The 25,816-nt window shown below is 39.9% G+C and overlaps 1 protein-coding gene across 7 annotated transcripts in view; it reads left to right on the plus strand.

The window, feature by feature from the left end:
* The window catches only part of DPYS (dihydropyrimidinase), a 133,354-nt gene that overhangs the window by 27,504 nt on the left and 80,034 nt on the right, over positions 1-25,816 (plus strand). For all 7 annotated transcript variants that reach the window (XR_005022895.2, XM_057497832.1, XM_036876487.2 and 4 more), the window contains exons 5-7: positions 20,370-20,526; positions 21,736-21,877; positions 23,940-24,082. Coding sequence is in view for 6 of the 7 variants with exons in the window: in XM_057497832.1 (XP_057353815.1) it covers positions 20,370-20,526; positions 21,736-21,877; positions 23,940-24,082 (442 nt within the window). In the remaining variant the exon portion in view is untranslated. The remainder of the gene's footprint in view (positions 1-20,369; positions 20,527-21,735; positions 21,878-23,939; positions 24,083-25,816) is intronic.

Consider the following 25,816-nt stretch of genomic DNA (forward strand, 5'->3'; position numbering starts at 1 on the left):
GAGGCTTAACAACATGCTCCTAAATAATCAATAGATCAATGACCAAATTAAAACAGAGATCAAGTAATATATGGAGACAAATGAAAACAACATCACAAAGCCCCAACTTCTGTGGGATGCAGTGAAGGCAGTTCTAAGAGGAAAGTATATAGCAATCCAGGCATATTTAAAGAAGGAAGAACAATCCCAAATGCACAGTCTAAATTCACAATTTTTGAAATTGGAAAAAGAAGAACAAATGAGGCCCAAAGTCAGCAGAAGGAGGGACATAATAAGATCAGAGAAGAAATAAATAAAATTAAGAAGAATAGGGGGCGGAGCCAAGATGGCGACGTGAGTAGAGCAGTGGAAATCTCCTCCCAAAACCGCATATATCTATGAAAATATAACAAAGACATCTCTTCCTAGAATAAAGACCGGAGGACACAGGACAACACCCAGACCACATCCACACCTGTGAGAAATCAGCACCTCCCGAAGGGGGTAAGATACAAGCTACAGCCAGGTGGGACCTGAGCGCCCCTCCCCTCAGCTCCCAGCGGGAGAAGAGTAGGCAGAGCAGGAGGGAGAGGGAGCCCGGGACTGCTGAACACCCAGCCCCAGCCATCCAGACCAGAGTGCAGACACAGTACGTGCACAGGGCCCTGGATACTAGGGAAACAGGACAGCAAGAACGGTGAGAGGGTACGGGAGGCCTGGCACCGGAGGACATAAGAAAAGTGAGCGGCCATTTTTTGTTGTTGTTGTTTTGTTTTGGCGAGCGCTTTTTGGAAGTCTTAAAGGGATAGGGACCTCAATACTAGGGACAAAGGGCAGCAAGACCGGTGAGCAGATGCCTGAGGCTGGCGCCGGAGAATAAAGAAAAACGAGCGGCCATTTTTAATTAATTAATTTATTTATTTTTAATTTATTATTACTTTTTTTTGTGGTCGTTGTTTTGTCTTGGCAGGTGCTTTTTGGAAGACTTAAAGGGGCAGGGCAGGACACTTAATCCAGAGGTAGGGAATCAGGGGATCTCTGGGCACCCTAAACCCCTGGGCTGCAGGGAGCACGGAGGCCCATTACGGAGATAAATAGCCTCCCAGCCACTCCCCCTCCAACGCGACTCCACCACTTTGGAGCAGCAGAATGAGCCAGGCCACACCCACAGCAACAGCGGAGACAAACTCCATAGCAGCCGGGCAGAAAGCAGAAGCCCTGTCTGCGCGCAGCTACCCAGTACAAGCCACTAGTGGTCGCTGTTCTCCCAGGAGAGGAGGGCCACAAACCAACAAGAAAGGAAGTTCTTCCAGACATCACTCGTCCCAGCTCTGCAAACTATTCCTATCACCATGAAAAGAAAAAATTACAGGCAAACCAAGATAACAGAGACTCCAGAGAAGGAGACAGACCTAACCAGTCTTCCTGACAAAGAATTCAAAATAAAAATCATAAACATGCTGACAGAGATGCAGAGAAATACACAAGAGAAATGGGATGAAGTCTGGAGGGAGATCACAGATGCCAGAAAGGAGATCACAGAAATGAAACAAACTCTGGAAGGGTTTATAAGAAGAATGGATAGGATGCAAGAGGCCATTGATGGAATTGAAACCAGAGAACAGGAACGCATTGAAGCTGACATGGAGAGAGATAAAAGGATCTCCAGGAATGAAACAATGTTAAGAGAACAGTGTGACCAATCCAAAAGGAACAATATCTGTATTATAGGGGTACCAGAAGAAGAAGAGAGAGGAAAAGGGATGGAAAGTATCTTGGAAGAAATAATTGCTGAAAACTTCGCCAAACTGGGGGAGGAAATAATCGAACAGACCACGGAAATACACAGAACCCCCAACAGAAAGGATCTAAGTAGGACAACACCAAGACACATAATAATTAAAATGGCAAAGATCAAGGACAAGCAAAAGAGTTTTAAAGGCCGCTAGAGAGAAAAAGGTCACCTATAAAGGAAAACCCATCAGGCTAACATCAGACTTCTCGACAGAAACCATACAGGCCAGAAGAGAATGGCATAATATATTTAATGCAATGAAACAGAAGGGCCTTGAACCAAAGATACTGTATCCAGCACGACTATCATTTCAATATGATGGTGGGATTAAACAATTCCCAGACAAGCAAAACCTGAGGGAATTTGCTTCCCACAAACCACCTCTACAGGACATCTTACAGGGACTGCTCTAGATGGGAGCACTCCTAGAAAGAGCACAGCACAAAACACCCAACATATGAAGAAAGGAGGAGGAGGAATAAGAAGGGAGAGAAGAAAAGAATCTCCAGATCGTGTATATAACAGCTCAATAAGCGAGCTAAGTTAGGCAGTAAGATACTAAAGAGGCTAACCTTGAACCTTTGGTAGCCACGAATTTAAAGCCTGCAATGGCAATAAGTACATATCTTTCAATAGTCACCCTTAATGTTAATGGACTGAATGCACCAATCAAAAGACACAGAGTAATAGAATGAATAAAAAAACAAGACCCATCTATGTGCTGCTACAAGAGACTCACCTCAAACCCAAAGACATGTACAGACTGAAAGTCAAGGGATGGAAAAATATATTTCAGGCAAACAACAGAAGAAAGCAGGGGTTGCAGTACTAATATCAGACAAAATAGACTTCAAAACAAAGAAAGTAACAAGAGATAAAGAAAGACACTACATAATGATAAAGGGCTCAGTCCAATATGAGGATATAACCATTCTAATTATATATGCACCCAACACAGGAGCACCAGCATATGTGAAACAAATACTAACAGAACTAAAGGGGGAAATAGACTACAATGCATTCATTCTAGGAGACTTCAACACGCCACTCACCCCAAAGGATAGATCCACCGGGCAGAAAATAAGTAAGGACACGGAAGCACTGAACAACACAGTAGAGCAGATGGACCTAATAGACATCTATAGAACTCTACATCCAAAAGCAACAGGATACACATTCTTCTCAAGTGCACATGGAACATTCTCCAGAATAGACCACATACTAGCCCACAAAAAGAGCCTCAGCAAAATCCAAAATATTGAAATTCTACCAACCAACTTTTCAGACCACAAAGGTATAAAACTAGAAATAAATTCTACAAAGAACACCAAAAGGCTCACAAACACATGGAGGCTTAACAACATGCTCCTAAATAATCAATGGATCAACGAACAAATTAAAATAGAGAACAAGGAATATATAGAAACAAATGACAACAATAACACAAAGCCCCAACTTCTGAGGGATGCAGCGAAAGCAGTCTTAAGAGGAAAGTATATAGCGATCCAGGCACACTTGAAGAAGCAAGAACAATCCAAATGAATAGTCTAACATCACATTTATCAAAATTGGAAAAAGAAGAACAAATGAGGCCTAAAGTCAGGAGAAGGAGGGACATAATAAAGATCAGAGAAGAAATAAACAAATTGAGAAGAATAAAACAATAGCAAAAATCAATGAAACCAAGAGCTAGTTCTTTGAGAAAATAAACAAAATAGATAAGCCTCTTGCCAAACTTATTAAGAGAAAAAGAGAATCAACACAAATCAACAGAATCACAAATGAGAACGGAAAAATCACTACAGACTCCACAGAAATACAAAGAATTATTAAAGACTACTATGAAAACCTATATGCCAACAAGCTGGAAAACCTAGAAGAAATGGACAACTTCCTAGAAAAATACAACCTTCCAAGACTGACCAAGGAAGAAACACAAAATCTAAACAAACCAATTATGAGCAAAGAAACTGAAACAGTAATCAAAAAACTACCCAAGAACAAAACACCCGGGCCGGATGGATTTACCTCGGAATTTTATCAGACACACAGAGAAGACATAATACCCATTCTCCTTAAAATTTTCCAAAAAATAGAAGAGGAGGGAATACTCCCAAACACATTCTATGAAGCCAACATCACACTAATACCAAAACCAGGCAAAGACCCCGCCAAAGAAGGAAATTACAGACCAATATCCCTGATGAATGTAGATGCAAAAATACTCAATAAAATATTAGCAAACCGAATTCAAAAATAAATCAAAAGGGTCATACACCATGACCAAGTGAGATTCATCCCAGGGATGCAAGGATGGTACAACACTCGAAAATCCATCAACATCATCCACCACATCAACAAAAAGAAAGACAAAAACCACATGATCATCTCCATAGATGCTGAAAAAGCATTTGACAAAATTCAACATCCATTCATGATAAAAACTCTCAGCAAAATGAGAATAGAGGGCAAGTTCCTCAACATAATAAAGGCCATATATCATAAACCCACAGCCAACATTATACTGAACAGCGAGAAGCTGAAAGCTTTTCCTCTGAGATCGGGAACTAGACAGGGTTGCCCACTCTCTCCACTGTTATTTAACATAGTACTGGAGGTCCTAGCCACGGCAATCAGACAAAACAAAAAAATACAAGGAATCCAGATCGGTAAAGAAGAAAAGTTAAACTGTCACTATTTGCAGATGACATGATACTGTACATAAAAAACCCTAAAGACTCCACCCCAAAACTACTAGAACTGATATCGGAATACAGCAAAGTTGCAGGATACAAAATCAACACACAGAAATCTGTGGCTTTCCTATACACTAACAATGAACCAACAGAAAGAGAAATCAGGAAAACAGCTCCATTCACAATTGCATCAAAAAGAATAAAATACCTAGGAATAAATCTAACCAAAGAAGTGAATGACCTATACTCTGAAAACTACAAGTCACTCTTAAGAGAAATTAAAGGGGACACTAACAAATGGAAACTCATCCATTGCTCGTGGCTAGGAAAAATTAATATCATCAAAATGGCCATCCTGCCCAAAGCAATATACAGATTTGATGCAATCCCTATCAAATTACCAGCAATATTCTTCAATGAACTAGAACAAATAATTCAAAAATTCATATGGAAACACCAAAGACTCCGAATAGCCAAAGCAATCCTGAGAAAGAAGAATAAAGTAGGGGGGATCTCACTCCCCAATTTCAAGCTCTACTATAAAGCCATAGTAATCAAGACAATTTGGTACTGGCACAAGAACAGAGCCACAGATCAGTGGAACAGACTAGAGAATCCAGAAAGTAACCCAAACATATATGGTCAATTAATATTTGATAAAGGAGCCATGGACATACAGTGACGAAATGACAGTCTCTTCAACATATGGTGCTGGCAAAACTGGACAGCTACATGCAGGAGAACGAAACTGGACCATTGTCTAACCCCATATACAAAAGTAAATTCAAAGACCTGAATGTAAGCCATGAAACCATTAAACTCGTGGAAGAAAACATAGGAAAAAATCTCCTAGACATAAACATGAGTTACCTCTTCTTGAACATATCTCCCTGGGCAAGGAAAACAACAGCAAAAATGAATAAGTGGGACTATATTAAGCTGAAAAGCTTCTGTACAGCAAAAGACACCATCAATAGAACAAAAAGGAACCCTACAGTATGGGAGAATATATTTGTAAATGACAGATCCGATAAAGGCTTGACGTCCAAAATATATAAAGAGCTCACACGCCTCAACAAACAAAAATCAAATAATCCAATTAAAAAATGGGCAGAGGAACTGAACAGACAGTTCTCCAAAAAAGAAATACAGATGGCCAACAGACACATGAAAAGATGCTCCACATCGCTAATTATCAGAGAAATGCAAATTAAAACTACAGTGAGGTATCACCTCACACCAGTAAGGAAGGCTGCCATCCAAAAGACAAACAACAACAAATGTTGGCGAGGCTGTGGAGAAAGGGGAACCCTCCTACACTGCTGGTGGGAATGTAAACTAGTTCAACCATTGTGGAAAGCAGTATGGAGGTTCATCAAAATGCTCAAAACAGACTTACCATTTGACCCAGGAATTCCACTCCTAGGAATTTACCCTAAGAACGCAGCAATCAAGTTTGAGAAAGACCAATGCACCCCTATGTTTATCACAGCACTATTTACAATAGCCAAGTATTGGAAACAACCTAAATGTCCATCAGTAGATGAATGGATAAAGAAGATGTGGTACATATACACAATGGAATACTACTCAGCCATAAGAAGAGGGCAAATCCTACCATTTGCAGCAACATGGATGGAGCTGGAGGGTATTATGCTCAGTGAAATAAGCCAAGCGGAGAAAGAGAAATACCAAATGATTTCACTCATCTGTGGAGTATAAGAACAAAGGAAAAACTGAAGGAACAAAACAGCAGTGGAATCACAGAAACCAAGAATGGACTAACAGGTACCAAAGGGAAAGGGACTGGGGAGGATGGGTGGGTAGGGAGGAATAAGGGGGGGGAGAAAAAGGGGGGTATTAAGATTAGCATCCATAGCGGGGTGGGAGAAAGGGGAGGGCTGTACAACACAGAGAAGGCGAGTAGTGATTCTACAACATTTTGCTACGCTGATGGACAGTGACTGTAAAGGGGTACATAGGGGGGACCTGGTATAGGGGTGAGCCTAGTAAATAAAGTATTCGTCATGTAAGTGTAGATTAATGTTAAAAAAAAAAAAAGCAGTTCCTGTGTGGTGACCTCCAATGAGCTCTACACAATGATATAAAGGGCATATAAAAGTGTAGGCAAAGGGTCTGTTTGTGTTTATACAGAGGATCAAAGCCTAATTTTGCTACCCCGAAAATGAACTAAGATACAATATGAAAAAGAACTTTCAACATCAGCACTCTCGGGAGGACTCATGCCAGAAGATGATCATCAAAAAAACCCCAACAAAGATCCACGCACTGCTACAGGTGTAGATGCATTCATCCCACCAATTCCTGGACTTGCCATGGGAATGAAGAAGGAGATATCTAAGCTGGCCTGTGCATACAGTAAAACAACAAATTTGACTGGATCTACACTGTTGGAACTCAACCAAGAATTAGGAGAAGTACAAGTTGTAGCACTGCAAAATCTTACAACTACAGACTATTTACTGTTAAAAGAACATATGGGATGTGAACAGTTCCCAGGAATGGACTGGTTTAATTTGTCTGATTTCTCTCAGATTGTTCAAGTGCAGTTGGACAATATCCATCATATCATAGATAAATTTTCACAAATGCCTAGGGTGCCTAACTGGTTTTGTTGGCCTCACTGGAGATGGCTGGTATTTATAGATCTGCACTGGTTATGTAACTGTATTCCTATTATGTTAATGTGTGTGTGCAATTTAATTAGTAGTTTAAAATCTATACATGCTTAAATTACTCTACAAGAAGATATGTCAAAGAAATAATCAGTCTTCCCATGTTTTCTTCTGTCTGTTACCTCTATAGCTTTTCTTCTTCCTCCCTAATTACAACCCTTAAATAGAATTCGTGCCTCATATCGAATTTACCGAGTATCATAATTCCTCCAAGTGCTAAAGATACCTCAAGACAAATGCTGGGCATAGAAGCCACAGGGCATAAATATGCAAAGAAGTAAAAGCTAACCTTTTCAAACAATAAGGCTTCTCTCTCACTTACATACTTTACATCTCCCTGTATGGCCCCGGAAGATGACTGGTTAGCCAGAAACGGGTAAGATTCCTCAAGAGAGGAACAACCTAAGACAGGCACAGTCGCAGGGGGGCCATCAGGTGAGAAATTGGTGATCAACAGAAGTGAGGCCTAGAACCTCTCCTCCCCTGTTTTGAGAGAAATCTTCTGCATCCGTGGATGTTTTATTGCCCCTGTCCAGCTTGGATTAACACATAGTCTACAGGCACACACCTGATCATCTACATTTACTCTCTTACAACACTAAACTAAATTTTCTACCTTTATCTTACATCTACCTACCACTTCAGCATTTTATTTAAAAAAATAATAATAATAATAAAAGGAGAAATGTGGGATCCACATATAAATCAAGTATAAAAACCAAACAAATATTCATATTTGACCTGATTGTTTATAGTTCATAATGCGTGATCAAAACCGAAAGTTTCTGTGATGACTGCCCTTGCACTGTTCACCATGTAAGAACTTATTCACTATGTAAGAATTTGTTCACCATGTAAGAACTTGTTCATTATACTTTAGAAGATTGGAGACTGTTGAGAATTAGGCTTGGGGTTGATTAATGATTGTGCATTGAGTCCCCTATACAAAATTTTATTGTTGTTAACAACCATTTGATCAATAAATATAAGATATGCCCTCTCAAAAAAAAAAAATTAAGAAGAATAAAACAATAGAAAAAATTAATGAAACCAAGAGCTGGTTCTTTGAGAAAATAAACAAAATAGGTAAACCCGTAGCCAGACTTATTAAGAAAAAAAGAATCTACACACATAAACAGAATCAGAAATAAGAAAGGAAACATCACTATGGACACCACAGAAAGACAAACAATTATTAGAGAATACAATGAAAAACTATATGCTAACAAACTGGATAACCTAGAAGAATTGGACAACTTTCTAGAAAAATACAACCTTCCACGACTGACCCAAGAAGAACAGAAAAATCTAAACAGACAAATTATCAGCAATTAAATTGAATCAGTAATCAAAAAACTAACCAAGAACAAAAATCCCAGACCAGATGGATTCACCGCTGAACTTTATCAGACATTTAGAGAAGAGGTAATATCCATTCTCCTTAAAGTTTTCCAAAAAAAAGAAGAGGAGGGAATACTTCCAAACTCATTCTATGAGGACAACATCACTCTATTACCAAAACCAGGCAAAGACCCCACAAAAAAAATAAAACTACAGACCAATATCCCTGATGAACATAGATGCAAAAATACTCAACAAAATATTAGCAAACCGAATTCAAAAATACGTCAGAAAGATCATCCATCATGATCAAGTGGGATTCATCCCAGGGATGCAAGGATGGTACAACATTCGAAAATCCATCAACATCATCCACCACATCAACAAAAAGGACAAAGACCACATGATCATCTCCATAGATGCTGAAAAAGCATTCGACAAAATTCAACTTCCATTATGACAGAAACTCTCAACACAATGGGTATAGAGGGCAACTACCTCAACATAATAAAGGCCATATATGACAAACCCACAGCCAACATCATACTTAACAGCGAGAAGCTGAAAGCTTTTCCTCTAAGATTGGGAACAAGACAAAGATGCGCACTCTCCCTGCTTTTATTCAACATAGTACTGGAGGTCCTAGCCATGGCAATCAGACAACACAAAGAAATAAAAGGCATCCAGATTAGTAAGGAAGAAGTCAAAACTGTCACTATTTGCAGATGACATGATATTGTACATAAAAAACACTAAAGAATCCACTCCAAAACTACTAGAACTAATATCTGAATTCAGCAAAGTTGCAGGATACATAATTAATACACAGAAATCTGTTGCTTTCCTATACACTAACGATGAACTAGCAGAAAGAGAAATCAGGAAAACAATTCCATTCACAATTTCTTCACAAAGAATAAAATACCTAGGAATAAACCTAACCAAAAAAGTGAAAGACCTATACCCTGAAAACTACAAGATACTCTTAAAAGAAATTTTAGAGGACACTTATAAATGGAAATTAATCCCATGCTCTTGGCTAGGAAGAATTAACATTGTCAAAATGGCCATCCTGCCTAAAGCAATCTACAGATTCAATGCAATCCCTATCGAAATACCAACAGCATTCTTCAACGAACTGGAACATATAGTTCTAAAATTCATATGGAACCACAAAAGACACCGAATAGCAAAAGCAATCCTGAGAAGGAAGAATAAAGCTGGAGGATTATGCTCCCAAACTTCAAGGTCTACTACAAAGCCACAGTAATCAAGGCAATTTGGTACTGGCACAAGAACAGACCCATAGACCAGTGGAACAGAATAGAGAGTCCAGATATTAACTCAAGCATATATGGTCAATTAATATATGATAAAGGAGCTTTGGACATACAATGGGGAAATGACAGCCTCTTCAACAGCTGGTGTTGGCAAAACTGGACAGCTACATGTAAGAGAATAAAACTGGATCACTCTCTAACTCCATACACAAAAGTAAAGTGAACTCGAAATGGATCAAAGACATGAATATAATTCATGAAACCATAAAACTTTTAGAAGAAAACATAGGCAAAACTCTCTTGAATATAAACATGAGCAACTTCTTCGTGAACATATCTCCACAGGCAAGGGAAACAAAAACAAAAATGAACAAGTGGACTTTATCAAACTAAAAAGTTTCTGTACAACAAAGGACAACATCAGTAGGACAAAATGGCATCCTACAGTATGGGAGAATATATTTGTAAATGGCATATCCGGTAAGGGGTTGACATCCAAAATATACAAAGAGCTCATGCATCTCAACAAACAAAAAGCAAATAATCCAATTAAAAAATGGGCAGAGGATCTGAACAGACACTTCTCCAAGAAGAAATTCAGATGGCCAACAGACACATGAAAAGATGCTCCAAATCGCTAATCATCAGAGAAATGCAAATTAAAACCACAATGAGATATCACCTCACACCAGTTAGGATGGCCACCATGCAAAAGACAAACAACAACAAATGTTGGCGAGGTTGTGGAGAAAGGGGAACCCTCCTACACTGCTGGTGGGAATGTAAACTAGTTCAACCATGTGGAAAGCAGTATGGAGGTTCCTCAAAAAACTCAAAATAGAAATACCATTTAACCCAGGAATTCCACTCCTAGAAATTTACCCTACGAATGCAGGAGCCTAGTTTGAAAAAGACATATGCACCCCTATGTTTATCACAGCACTATTTACCATAGCCAAGATATGGAAGCAACCTAAGTGTCCATCAGTAGGTGAATGGATAAACAAGAGGTGGTACATATACACAATGGAATATTATTTAGCCATAAGAAGAAAACAAATCCTACCATTTGCAACAACATGGATGGAGCTAGAGGGTATTATGCTCAGTGAAATAAGCCAGGCAGAGAAAGACAAGTATCAAATGATTTCACTCATCTGTGGAGTATCAGAACAAAGAAAAAAACGGAAGGAACAAAACAGCAGCAGAATCACAGAATCCAAGAATTGACTAACAGTTACTAAAGGGAAAGGGACTGGGCAAGATAGGTGGGAAGGGAGGTATAAGCGGAATAAGGGGCATTAAATTAGCACATAATGTAGAAGGGGGCACAGGGAAGGCAATATAGCACAGAGGAGACAAGTAGTGATTCTATAGCATCTTACTATGCTGATGGACAGTGACTGTAATGGGGTATGTGGTGGGGACTTGGTGATGGGGGGACTCTAGTAGCCACTGTGTTGCTCATGTAATTGTATATTAATGATACCAAAATGAAAAAAAAAATTTCCCCCTCTATATAATAGACCCTGCCTTGGGATGTGCTAGCAGCTTCTGACATCTCACTTTTAGGAACCAGGAGAATTAGAAATAGTCTTATAAATCATCCTGGCAGTTTGTTTACACTGAAACTGACTGCATTTTAATAATATGGATTATAAAACTATGAAAATAGGCTTGACACCTCTATCATTGACACTAAAATAAATTTAATCAAAATTGCTTCCTATTGCATGAGGTTTCAATAAGGATTTTGTGCAAGCCTAAGGCATTTTAAAAATGTAATCAGTATGTGTATTTAGAGTAAAGTCATTTTCACAAAGGAACTAATAAGGTCTTACTACCAACGCTTTCTCCCCCCATGTAATATAATTTCAGTGTAAAAGAGCTCAGGACTTTACAAAGAAAATACTGCCATTTTAAAGGGATAGTACTTGGTTTCTGCCACCAGATGGCTCTGTGGCCAGCTTCCTAGAATTAGTTGCATAAGTATTTGATTGTAAATCGTATGCTATGCCCTATCGACTGCCAGTCAGGTTCATAATGTCAGAATATGATTTAAGAAATAGTAAAATCAGCAGAAATGGTCAATTTGAACCTACCAGCAAGCTACGATTTTGACAGTTCTGTCAGGAAACACTTTTTAATCTTGGTTATCTGTTCTGTACTGGAATAGAATTCCATTAGGAGCAGAGTAAAAGTCTAGGGAAGATTTTGAAATGAATCATAGGCAGAAGCCTATTAAAATTAAATATGGACTTTAAAAATTTTCATTTTCATTTTATTTTTTGAATATGTAACACATTTACATAATTCAAAAGTCAAAAATATGTATTAAAAACTTATTCTCAGAAAAGTCTTATTCCTTCCCAAGCTCCTTCATCCTACACCCTGTAATTATTTTTATTAACTTATTTTTGGCCTATCTTTATAGTGGTTCTCTTTACCAAAAAGCAATATATGTATATTCATATTTCTGCTTCTTTCCTACATGAAAGGTAAAAATCTGTACATAATGTTCTGGATCTTGCTTTTCTTCCCGCTTGAAAACACATCCTAAAGGTCAGCTTCTATTAGGTGCAAAGCGTTTCCTCATTCCCTTTAAAGGTGCAGAGTATGCTGCTGTGTTTGCTCTGCTAGTCCCCGCTAAGAGTGGGAGTACTGGTTCATGTTTATGTGCTTTTCGAATATTGTTAAATCCTCCCCCAAAAGGGTTGTAAATATGAAATACAGTAAATATCAACCAAGATGTTTTAGTTGAGTCACACTTTAATAGCAGTTGTGAAAAATACCTAATGCACAACTGTCAGGAGCAGTAGTGGGCCAGAGTAAATTAGCATGAGGTTTCCCACCACAGTACAGGACCTCTTGCATATGATGGAGCAGGAACCCCAAGAGAGCAGGGGAAGGGTTGGGCATAAGCAGTGCCAGATCGTTCGTTCACACAGTGACTGCATCAGCCAAGCCAAGGGCAGATCCCTGGGGAGTACACAGGAAAAAGAGGCGGTGGACCATATAGAAGATTCACCTACTCTGCATTCATTTATTGTCCAAAATAATTTGTGAATATAAAAGAGCAATTGTCTAAATAAGAAACAATTCAGCCTTTTGGATTTATAGTATAAACATTTCCTGTCTATAAATGCCTTTGCCAACCCATGCCACCATCTAGGGCCTCACCGTCCAGAGCATATATAGTCCCTAGAATGCAGCACTGGCATCCACTGAGAGCTCCTTAGAAATGTAGAACCTTGGACCCCATCCCAAACCCACTGAGTCACAATGTGCACCCCAGGTGGTTCATATGCATATTAATGTTTGAGAATCAGCGTTCTAGGAGACACAAAAAGTATCCAATTATTTTCTCTATTAAAGTAGCCTAGAAATACAAAGTTGTTACGTTTGATTTTATTGTGGAATTGCCAACTATATGCCCAGAAGAGAGAAACAGTGAAGGTTAATGATTATATAACAACCAACATTATTTGTTGAATGCTTAAATAGGCCTGACACATATTTTAGTGTATCTTATCTTATTTCAGGTTTTATTATATTATTATTGCATTTTAATATGTGCTGTCTTTTTAAATTGTCATAACAATGCTTTAAGCTAAAGTTTATCACTGTTTTTGGCTGATGAAACTGAGGCTTGGAAAAGTTTGGTAAATTAAGCTTAAGACCACTTACTAGTAAGTGCTAAACCTAGAATTCAAGCCCGATCCCAAAGCTCAAATTTTTTTCATTATTCTCCACTCTGTTCAGGAAGAAATTGGCTTACAGAGTTGGGAAACATGGCTTTCAAGTTTACATTTAATTGGTTTTGGTTTTTGGATTTACATTTAAAAATTTATTTAAAACAGTATCATCATTTTGTTATATTTTATTGTCATTATTAAAAGAAAAAAACATGGTAGGAGTCATGTCCCCGAGGTGGTGACATAGGTTGTTCCTGACTTCACTCTCCCTCACAAAAAGAGCAGCTAACAACTCTTCAAGAACAAGATGCCACTGAGAGAATCCTAGAAGACAGTGTGAGGCTGAGACGCCCTGCAGCACAGAGAGCGGGGGAGCTGCAGGACGGCACAGGAGAGCGCTCCACGCACAGCAGTGCCGCTCCCCCAGGCCAGTGCGGTGCCTGAGACAAGGTCTCTCTTGAGCCTCGGGTTCTTCCAGTGGGAAGAGAGAACCCAGGAGGGCCAACCGACCCCATCCAGCATGAGGGTCACTTCTAGGAGCGCCTACTCTGGCCTGGCACCACAGACATCGCAGAGGAATCTGTGGGACCCAACCACTAGGAAACTGTGACGGAGGGAGGGGCTTGCAAAAACCTGCACGTGGATCTTGGCAGAACAAGTTCATACCCGCAGTGCCCAAGTAGTAATCCCAACCAGAGGCTTTCTCCATCTGCAGAACCCAGTTAGGGGCTCACTCTGACCACGGAACTCAGGCAGGTGCAGATCTGCCTGGTTTGAGTCTGCAAACAAGGAGTTTTGCTTACCCTGGAGCCCAGTTTTCCCACACCAGGCAAGGTTCTGAGTCACAGCTCCATCCGCCGAGGAGAGTGCCTTCATCTGACCACTTGAGAAGGGCTGGTGAGCACTCCTGGAAGCGGTGCAGTGCCTGAGCTGAGAGGCGGTGGCCCAGCAGTGCTGATCGCCCCCAAAGCAAAGCCAGTATCATCGGAGTCACATTCCTGGGCCAGGAGCGCTGGCAGGGGGATTAATTTACAGCCAAGGCTGAGCAGAGCTCCCAGAGCCTCCCACTCCCCATCCCACCCTGTCATGGGGCTGAGACACAGCCTCACCCACTGTGGGGAGTGTCTTTCCTGCCCCATCTGACCAGAAGGTCTAGCAAGAACATCTAAAAGCTGCGTGGCCGACAGCACTCTAGCCAAGAGAAACGGCTGACAGAACCGATAGTTTGCAGAGCAAAGCCAGGGACCCTCTTCAGCTAAGGAACTTGCGGTATGGGTCTGCTTGAGCTGTGATAGCAAAAAAGAGCTTTACCAGCTTTGAAACTGCTTCTCCTGCTGCACCCAGGCAAGGAATCTAATTTGCAGCCCTGCTTACAACTGAATACCACCTCCAGCCTATGTGATCAGGAACCTAACCAGAACACGCAGGAAGCTGCATGGCGCATTCAACAGAGTGCATACATAGCACTTGAGCAGAGAGCAGAGGGTGTGTGTTCCCTGTGTGCAGCTCAAAACCAGTGGCCTCACCTGACCAGGGAATTTGATGGCCTGATCCAGGTCTCCCACAAAAAGTGCTGTATCAGACTTGGGTCCTGTTCTGGTGCCCTGCCAGGACAGGGAATTTAATTCATCTATTACTGAATAGAGTACCCAGTCCTGACCATCTAGTAAGCCTGAACAGAGAGTCCATGCAGCCATGGAGCCCATTCCACAGCCTCACACAGGTAAGGGACTAAGCCAGCAGTCCTAGCCAACTGTTCCCAGCCAGCAGCACCCCCTCCTCACCCCATGCTCAGAGCTTGAACAGATCATAGTTGCAGGCCCCACCTGCCCAAAGGCATTACCAGCAGGCACACCCAAAGCTGTCTGGTGAAGAACGGCCTGCCAAAGCAAGCCTGTGAAGCCTAGAGGAGGACCTGCCCAGTCACTCACAGGTGCAGATGCCAGCATAAGGGGTCAAGTGTCACAAAGAATCAGGTGAACAGGGCACCACCAGAGGAAACCAATAAAGTTCCAATAACTGACCCTAAAAAAATGGAAATCTTTGAACTGTCAAAGAATTCAGTTTAAGGAAGTTTAGTGAAGTACAAGAAAACACAGATTGACAACTAAATGAAATTAGGAAAACAATGCATAAACAAAACGAGAAGTTTGACAATGAAGTAGCAATCCTATCAAAAAAAAAAAAAAAAGAAAAAAAGTAGAAATCCTGGAGTTGAAAATGCGATAACTGAATGGGAGAATTCATTAGAGAGTTTGGAAAGTAGACTTGACCGTGTGGGAGAGGAGCAAAGGGGAAAAATAAATGAGAAAGAGTGAAGAAAGCCTGCAGGAATTATGGCACACAATGAAAAGACACAATATTCCCATTATGGGAATTTCAGAAGAAGAGAAAGGGAAATGAAGTGTTTTGTTAAACAATAGTGGCTGAAAACGTCCCTAACCTGGGAAGAGAAATGGACATGCAGATCCATGGGGATTGAAGGACCCCCCAAAATTGAATCCAAATAGGGCTACCCTGGGACACATTATAATCGTCAAAAGTCAAAGACAAAGAATTTTCCAAGCAGCTAAGAATTTGGCTACATTGTGATTGGGTTTTTTTGTTTGTTTGACTTGGTTTGTTTTGGTTATCTTCATTGTAGAAAGCTTTGTTTTCCAGGCTGAATACTGTAAAATATAAACTTCTCTTACAGAGAGGCTTTAGATGTCTTATTTTCCATTTTATTTAAACTCTGCCTCTCATATATTCCTCTTGTGTTTTAAAAGATGAGGAGAAAGGTCCGTCCAAGAGGCCACTCTCTCCCCATGTGGTCACGTTGACCCATCGATGGTTAGAGCTGAACAAGAGTGAAGTTCACACACAGGATGAATGGTGTTCAGTAACTACTGCTGTTCCTAAGGAAAGATTAAAGTGTAGCTGAGTCAAGGGGGATTTGAATCTCAGACTTTCTTTTTCTTTCTTGTATATGAACATCCGAACATCCCTTGTCCTTTAAATTTAGAACAAGATAATTGACCTGATGTCCAACTGCAAAGCAGTTGGAGACTGGCCATTTTAAAACTTAAAAAAAAAAAAAATTGTGTAACCATGAGGAAGTTAACATTTGTGAAATGTATTTGTTTGCTGCTGTAACAAAGACCCACAGACAGGGTGGCCTACAGGACAGAAATTAATTTTCTTACTGTCCTGGAGTCTAAAAGTCCAAGAGCAAACGGTTGGCAGGGTTGTTCTTGCTGAGGCTGTGCAGGAGGATGTGTTTCTCCCCTTGGCTTGTGGGTGATTGTCTTCTCCCTTCACATTGTTTCTCCCTCTGTATGTGTGCATGTGTCCAAATTTCCTTAGTCATACTGCAGTAGGGCCTAGCCAAATTACCTCATTTAACATAATTACCTCTCAATGGTAATGAGCTTAGTTACCCCATCTCCAAATACAGTGACATTCTGAAATACTAGGGGTTAGGACTTCAACATTCAAATGTTGGCAAGGGACACAACTCAATCCATAACATGAAGTGACACCTGGGTCCCAAGAAGGTGCTATTTACTTTCATATACATTAAAGTATTTGATCCCTCAGAATTGTCACACTAGAGGGACACTGTGGTCCCATTTCATAGATGAGGAGAAAAGACTAAGTGCAATGACGCGTGTTGTGCAAGGTCACCAATTAAAAAGTAGCAAAATCAGGATTTGAACGTTAATCTGTGTGATCTACCCGTTATGCTGCTTCTATGTAGTATCCTTCTCAATTACTTTCTTCCTTTGTAAATAATGTTTTGAATCAAAGCAGAGCTCAGGAAGGTTCTACTCTATCCTTCTAGCCAGGAAAATTTATTTTTATAAATGTGTGCAGCTTTCTGTTTGGCAGCCATGCTTCCAGTCCTGGGCAAGTGTGCCACCCTCCGTGCATCTTTCAACCTGCTCGACCGGGTCTCGGGACTTAAGTGTTGCTGCCAAGTCCAGGCAGGGTGTTAGCATCTGCCCTAGTGCTTTCATCTAATCAGTGGGTTGTCCGGTCAGGGGGATGTTTGGGTTGGTTTGACGTGTTTCCTTATTTGAAAATCTTTAGAATCTCTCAGAGGGCAAAACTCCCTTAAGTGGGAGATTTGCCTCCTAAGTGCAGAGTCTCTCTTGGTTTTGTGCCGAAGGATGGAGAAAGGAGAGCACCCATGTGTGTAGACAGGGAACTATCTAATGTGACACTTGCTGAGACAGTGGGAGATTAATGAGGGAAGATGTGCTATCTCCCAGAGTTGGTGAAACCATCTGGCCTCAGGTGTAATCAGGAGAGTAACAGACTAGGACAGATACAATGGTTTTCATTACCTCGTAATCATAGCAAATGAAACCGGGAAGTGAAATTGGTAAAGTGCTCAGCCACATCCACAGGTAGCTTGTGGTTGACTTAAACATTTAAAAATACATGCTCTTTACCAAATGAAAATGAAACTTCTAGTAACATAGTGCATGTGTGCAATATGTCATATACCAGGATTCTAATTTTAGTGTACCACTCACTACCTGTGTGTCTCGGGCAAATTAGTTTCATTAGATGTCAGTCTCTTTATCCATCAAACCAGCATGAGGTTTACGTTGAAGGTCAAATGAGATATATGACCTTCATCCTATATTTGCAAACTATACAGTGCCATACATATGTTAGCTATTTTCATTATTATATTATTTTTTACCCAAATCTAACAGAATCCACAATTATGCTGAATTATCCAGTCTGATTCTGTAATTTACGAATTACCTAAGCTCCTCGTTTTCCTTTCCCTTTATACTTCCTGTTTGCTGTTTAGTCCTTTAAAAATGTCCTAAAACTATTGCAAAATAGGGGAAAGAGTAGTTACGAATTTTTACTTTTTCATTAATTTTTAAAAATATATTTACAGGTGCTTAATAGCGAGACAGTTGAAAATAGCCGAGTTAACAAAGAGCTTGTATATACCAAAAAAGTGGCCTGTCACATGGTAAAGGTGCCAAGGTCCTTCCAAGGAAATTACCTGTCTTCTGGTTTTAAAACAGTCCTGGCAGACTCCTGGTAGATGCTGACACTTTTAATTTTTCCTGAGAGCTATTAAAATTGTAGAACTTTTGGAATTATATTCCCATATCACCTTGATGGGCCAAATGATTGAATAGAACATGTGATAAGTATCTTTCCTCTCTGATGAAGCACTGCAGAAAACCCTGAGCTGGCAACTTGTGAACTGATTGCAGATCAAGTCTCTTGAGTTTCTCACTGGTCAAGCATCTGTAAGAAGTTCTCTTGCGGGTCTCTTCATACCTGCAAATAAAATACCGTGTCCATCCTATTATCTCTGCAGTAAATAGTACATTACCTCTTAGTTCACATTAAGAATAATTGCTTTTTGTCCAACACTCCAGAACACTAATGGTATCTCCTCTTTTCTCGGAGTAGGACAGCAAGAAACAGGAGGGGAATGAGATTCCCCTAGTATGTGTGAGCATCATGAAAACAAAGGATCAGAACAGTGGCTGAGTTCAGGGGGACAACTTGTATAGACCTGGTTAAATACTTGGTTACTAAGAAAGCACTTTGTTAGTCATCTGTAAGTCTTGCTTTCATGGTTTTTCAGATTCCCAGACGAGCTAGAGGGAGGTGGCTGTTTTGGGGGAGAAAAGATCTGTGAGCTAATAGGGTGCTACATTCCAATTTAATATGACTCAGGCAGCTGGTGGCCTTCCACTGTCAGTACTCTCTGAGCAAATCAGTTAATTTCAGTTATGTATCAGGATTTTAACTAAAATCTGGCATGTGATAAACCAGAGTGAACTAATTTGGTATGCTAGTATTTCTTTACTATGCACACTCCTTTATGACTGCTAGATATGATCAGGTGGATGCCAGTGAATCTATTATTCTGACAAATGCTAATCAGAGATAGGATTCTGATTTTAAAGTCAAATTCACTACACACAATTAACTTATTCTAACGTGTGCTTTTTGATAGTCTCATTTGCATGATTTTTAAAATATCCACTTCTGGCTACAATTTTATTATCTGAATGTTCTTTTATTTAAGCTTTTAGAGGAGATTTCTTTTTCCCCTTAGGGTGTGAAAAGACTATCAATCTATTTGCAACAGAGGTATACTGTGGTTGAACTCCGTATGACCATATGATAATCATCAATATAGTATATAGCATAGAAGTCGGAGTCAAAATGCCTAGATCCAAATCCTACCTCCACCCCTCCACCAATGTCAAGTGCATGTAATGTAACTGTAGAGGTTATTTAACCCCATAAGCTTTATCCTCATCTTTTAATGGAGATAATAATAGCATTTTCTAGATAGGGTTTTGGAGGACGTTCCATTAGAATGGTACTTACAAAAGCCAGCTTTTGCTAGGTTAAAAAGCAATAAAAAAAATGAATCTAAAATATCAGTGACTTACAACCACAGAGATTTATTTCTCACTCATACTCATGTTCCTCAGGAGCTAACTCAGCTACTCTATTCCATAGTCTCTTCATTCTGAGACCGAACTGGCGAAGCAGCCTCTGCTGGTCTCATGACAGAAGGAAAACTCAGTGGGGCTTTAATACTTCCTACCTGGAGGCAGCACATGTCACTTCCATTCATATTTAATTGACTAAAGTAAGCCATATGGCCAGGCCTCATGTCAGTGAGTGGGTACAACCTTCTACCATGACACACAATATATACATTGACTGGAACATAGGAAATACTCAGTGAACAGTTGTTATTTTTAAATCCTTTCTACAAAAGGTAAGTTATACTTTGGGACTACTGTTATCCTTTGCTAAGACACAGAACACTAATATTATGTGTTTGGCAGATGGTTCTCTAAAGAGCCAGTTATGGCGCTGAATGCTTCCTTTGACATTTCCAGGGAAGGTGGTGTATGGAGAGCCCACTGCAGCATGTCTCGGCACGGACGGTACTCACTACTGGAATAAAGAGTGGCATCACGCAGCCCACTATGTTATGAGCCCACCCCTGCGACCAGACCCATCAACGCCAGACTTCCTCATGAATCTCTTGGCTAAGTAATCATTTAGCAGATGACTGTGAAGTGTTTTTCCAAAATAGGGTGTTCTGTGAGTCTCAGGTTAAATGTAGGAGGCCTTGTCCTGCCATCTGGACCTTCCATTCACCTCCCACTATTCTGTTCTACTTGGCCTGTCAGGCCTTTGGGAGTCCCTCACCTGGAAGTCAAAAAACTCTGGTTTACTTATAATATGGTGACAAAAATCTCTCCTGGACAAAGAGAAATCAGATAATTTTGACTGAAATATTACTCTTTTCTGATTTCTTCCTTGTCTCTTCTATCTCTTGTTGCTTAGTGCCAGGCCTTTTCATTAGGTCTTGTTGTTATCCTTCAGAATATTCTTGAATATTTTTCTGAGCTAAGAAAACCTAGGAACCAGATGTGCCTGTTGTATAGGTACAGCAGGTCATGATCCGGGGCGGAGCCACCATAAGGGTAAGATGCAAAATCCTGCTCTCAAGTAGGTTAGTCCCCTGAAAGGCCACCCAAACTGTTTTCAAAGATGCACCTTTCTGGGATCTTATGATCATTTTTCTTGATAAATAACACCATCCATGGGTATCTGGATACACATGGTTCACAAATATACAGTTCCAAATTAACAAAGAGCTTTTCACAACAGACTGTGCAGGAGTACACTTTCTCTTTCCTGTCAGTCTTCCTCCTTCGTATTGCTGCACCCCAGAGATGACACACAAGTCAGAGCAGGATTCCTGTCGCTGGTGATGCCAGCACCCTCAGCCAGTGTGCCACCTCTGCTCATCACAGCACTGCTGTTTGGCCAGGGGCTGCCCCTGTTCCCGTGGACCACCATAGGTCATCTTTGTGTAGTTCTCCATTCACAAGGAATTTTCACTTACATTATTGCCAGGGACCCTGAAATAATTGCTATCCTGTACATATAATTATCAATTTCTAGATGAGAAACCAAACATTGGACAAACTCATAATTCCAGAGCCAGTAAGTGATGGAGCCCAGAACCCAGTTTTTCTGATCTAAGTGTGATCCTGCATCACGCTTCTTGTAAGAGTGCTTCCTATAATAGAGATGGTGTGGAGCAATGTGCATACTCAGAAAAGCTGTTCACTCTCCATGGCAGCTCCCTGACTTTCAGCTGCATCAGGAAATCAGGAAAGATTATGGTAGATTCCTCCTGACGTATTCTACCTGCTCACGCTCATCTGTCTTGTGTGTTTTCTTTTACAGTGATGATCTCACCACCACAGGGACTGACAACTGCACTTTCAACACCTGCCAGAAAGCTCTGGGGAAGGATGATTTTACTAAGATTCCCAATGGGGTGAATGGCCTGGAGGACCGGATGTCAGTGATTTGGGAAAAAGGCGTGGTGAGTTTCGCCGGATCCAGCCTGCTTTGCTGACTTCTTCAGTCAGAATCTGGCCCATTGTAGGACCAGAGTGCCACAGGCCTTCACATGGAAGCTTTTTGGCTGTTTTTACTAGAGTGGAGACTGGAAATGGGACACCACCTCATCCCCCAGGACAATAATAAGAATAACTTTCTTTTCTGAATAGTTTAGTTAAGAAGATGCATTGCACCACGTCAGAGACATTAGAGAATAGATTTAGATTGGGTACAAAGAGGGTTATTCTTGAACTCTTTGAAATGCTAGAGTTCTTCTACTTGATTTCTCATTTTTTTAAAATCCAAGTTCCTCATGTATCAGTGGTATAAATACTTGGAATGATTAAAAATATATGAAGTATCTTAACATGTTCATATCCCCTTTTCACAAAATCTTTGTAGATAAACCTTTTAAGAAACTTTGAGTATCATATTTTAAAAACTGCTACATGAGGTCCCATAAGTAATAATCCAAAGTCTAGAAAAAGAGATTTTTGTAAGATTTCCATAATTAAAAAATTTCTCCCTGAGGATGGAGAAGAATCAAAAGGCTGTATGTTCATACATTAACCTCTCCAGTCAGGTGATGGGTAGTTGTGAAGACCATCAGGGGAGACTTGCCTGGTTATTTCTGCGGTCAGCATTGTCATGTCATGCTCACCCGTCCCTCAGAAAGCCTCCCTTGGGTAATGCACTACTCATATCTCACACCTCAGAACACCTACATGTACCACACACTTAACTCTAATTGTTTACCAGTCTTGTCAGTTTTATTTCCCATATGCCTCCTTATTTCCATCTTCATGTCTACTGTTCAAGTTCCAGGCCCATCTCTTGTTTGGACCATTGCAGTAGTCTCACAGCCAGTGCCTTTGCCTCTAGTCTCTCACTTGCTGCAATCTGTTCTGTATTCCAGTACCAGAGTTGCCATTCAGAAATGAAGGTCTGCTCATGCTACTTTCCTCTCTAAAATCCTTAAATTTTCTCCATTACTTATAGGATGATATTTGAGGAATTAATTTACATGTTAGGGTCTCCAAAAACATCTCGAAAATAAAGCTCTATCCTCTGCTAATTTTCCTCTTCACCCCCTTTTACCTCTACCCTAACTCTTATCATCCCAGAGGGTTTCTCTTCTCCTCATTTTTGCTTAGATTTTCTTGATAACAGTTCAGTCATTTTTTTTGACCTTGTGTTGTTACAATGAGTATCTTCATTACTATACATTTTCATCATAAAGTGTGTAAATGGCTTTAAAGTAATCAGATATTTCTTAATAACATATAGAAAGCTATATTTTTTTCTGGAAACATTAAGATGACTTATGAGCTTATTATTTTCAGAACATGGCCCTTTTTTTGAGACAGGGACCCTTTGATAATTAAATAAACCTTAAGGATGCTCTTAGCAATATAAATGTACATGGGGATAAACTCAACATTTAAAAAAAATCATTTTACAGTGATCACATCCATCCAAAGTTTATCCGTGTTAAAATCTCTTGCAATGACTACCTATCATTGTTAGTTCATGTAAATTTCAATAGCACAAAATCGAACCTTTTGAGTTGATTTTTCCTCTTTCTGAAAGCATTGTCAACTGATTTAAAGGTCAATTTTATTTTAACTCTATAATATTTCATCTACATGATCATCTCATAAATCTTAAGTCTGCAGATCATAATGTAGTAGGTGGTGGTAGTAAACTTGAAATAAGGATAGAAAATACCACTGCCAACATTTAACTGTTGTTGGTGTGATTCTGGGAAGGACAGGAAAAGTTAGAGTGGGTGTTTTTTTAAGCTAGTAGGTTTGTAAAAAGTTATCTTCAGGCTTCCATATGTTACCACATCATTCCGCTCATTATCAATATGACTACTTAAGATTTATCAGCACCAACAGATGTGTTTGGTTTCACAATATAAAAAGTTAGGTGCAGTTCTATTTGATTTTAAGAGATATAAGTCTTATACTTCTATCAATAGGAGATGTTTTTGTATTTGACCATTAGAGCAAATGCATTTTCTTTCTTGGATTGTTTTACAGCATAGTGGTAAAATGGATGAAAACCGATTTGTGGCAGTTACCAGCACAAATGCAGCTAAAATTTTTAATCTCTATCCAAGAAAAGGAAGAATAGCTGTGGGGTCAGATGCTGACATTGTGATTTGGGACCCAAAAGCCACAAGGTAAGACTCAGTTCTTGTATTCCTTGGTTTCCCCATGAAGAAAAAGCACTTAACCTGCAAAGAAATTGGCCCTAATCAGCCACTTCTTACCAGGCGATGTATTTAGCCATGCTCAGGTATTTTGAGATTGTGCACAAAATAATGGTATTGATATACAAATATTCCTTTGTTTTCCTTGGCATAGAGGATGCAAAAGTTGTGTTGCTTGGCATTCCATGGAAATGGATATATGTTTAAAACCAATATGAATTTACCACTCCAGCGCTTGGCAAACACCTGAGTTCATATGGAGGAAATGAACAGAGCAATGAAGAAAATAAAAGGCTTAGTTTGAAAAGGACTCAATTGAAAACTCGAAATAATTACAGCCTTTTTAAAACTTTCAGATAGAAAAATTCCAGTGCAAAGGATATCACTTTTAGTCAGCCAAATTTTCCAGTTGAGTTCATCTTGAACTTATCATTCCCAGTAGACTCCAGTTTTTTGTTTCCAATCTCTATAATTCTATGTTAATACTGCAGCTTTGGCAAATTCCACCAACTCAGGAAAGCATTCAATAGAGCCTGAAGCTCTGGTAATTTCTCCTTATAAGATGTTAGCACTGATAACACCTGCATCCTGATTTGTGTTTTTCATAAGCTTTGCAGTTGCAATAGAGAAAATCCCACACACATTTTGAGTATGTGTGTGTGTGTACCCTCACATGTGTGTAAACAGGAACACATAGGAACTTCTACCTTCATTGAATAGGTATTTATTCAAAGTTTATTAGGTTTTTTTATTACAGTAAGCAAAATCTATAGTTCTTTGGGGGGTGATGTCATCACAGAGACCCAGTTTCCGTTGATGCATTTCTGGGGTACCCTCTGGGGAAAAGAAGACCTTCAAAGAAGCACTAGGCCACCATTGCTATGAGCCCCAGATATTTCCTTAGATGACACCTGTCTTTCTGAGCTTAACATTCTCCTCTGGACACCCATTATCCCAACTCGAGCACCAGCTGACATACATAACTGGCTGCTCATGGTCATTGCAAGTAGCCTCTAGTGAACGGCTGTCACTTTGTTACTGACTTATAATCCATGCAATGCAGCAAATGGTGGTATAGACATTTTATTTATGTAACTGTCCTAAGATATCAGCAAGGCACAGCTCAGGATCATTGTTATGATATTAACAAGGAACTATTGCCCATTTAAGAACTAAATATCTGCCTTTTAAATGGTCTAGACTTCTCCCCCTGCATAAGAGATGAAGACAAGTAAAACCAAATGCAGGCAGCATATCTACCGGGCTAGAAAAATTGTCCTTGGAAAGATAATGGAGAAAAAGATGGCTTGGATTTGGATTGGTCTGTGGATGAATTGAGCATGCTGTGTTTAGAGAGCTCCTGATATCTTAAATGACTCTATGAGGGTTGTTGTATGCTCAGCAGGGGATGCCCAGGTATGTTTCTGTGGCAGTTCAAACAGTTTAGGCTTCTCCAAGTGCTGGGACCAGATAGGTCGTTTGAAATAACCTGTGGTAAGGAGATCATGAGACTTAATACAGAAAACTGAGAAATTCAAAAAGGGTAAAAGCTCTCATGTGGAAGAAATATCTGTGGGAAATGGCATTTTTGAAAAATAGCATCTGAGAAAGTCATAATAATGATAATAATTAGTAATAATTTGCATTTGCACAGCTCTCATTAGTTTTTAAAAGTGCTTTGGGTATTTAAAATGTAACTTACAA

The sequence above is a fragment of the Manis pentadactyla genome, chromosome 3, assembly GCF_030020395.1.
Source record: "Manis pentadactyla isolate mManPen7 chromosome 3, mManPen7.hap1, whole genome shotgun sequence".
Taxonomy (NCBI): Eukaryota; Metazoa; Chordata; class Mammalia; order Pholidota; family Manidae; genus Manis; species Manis pentadactyla.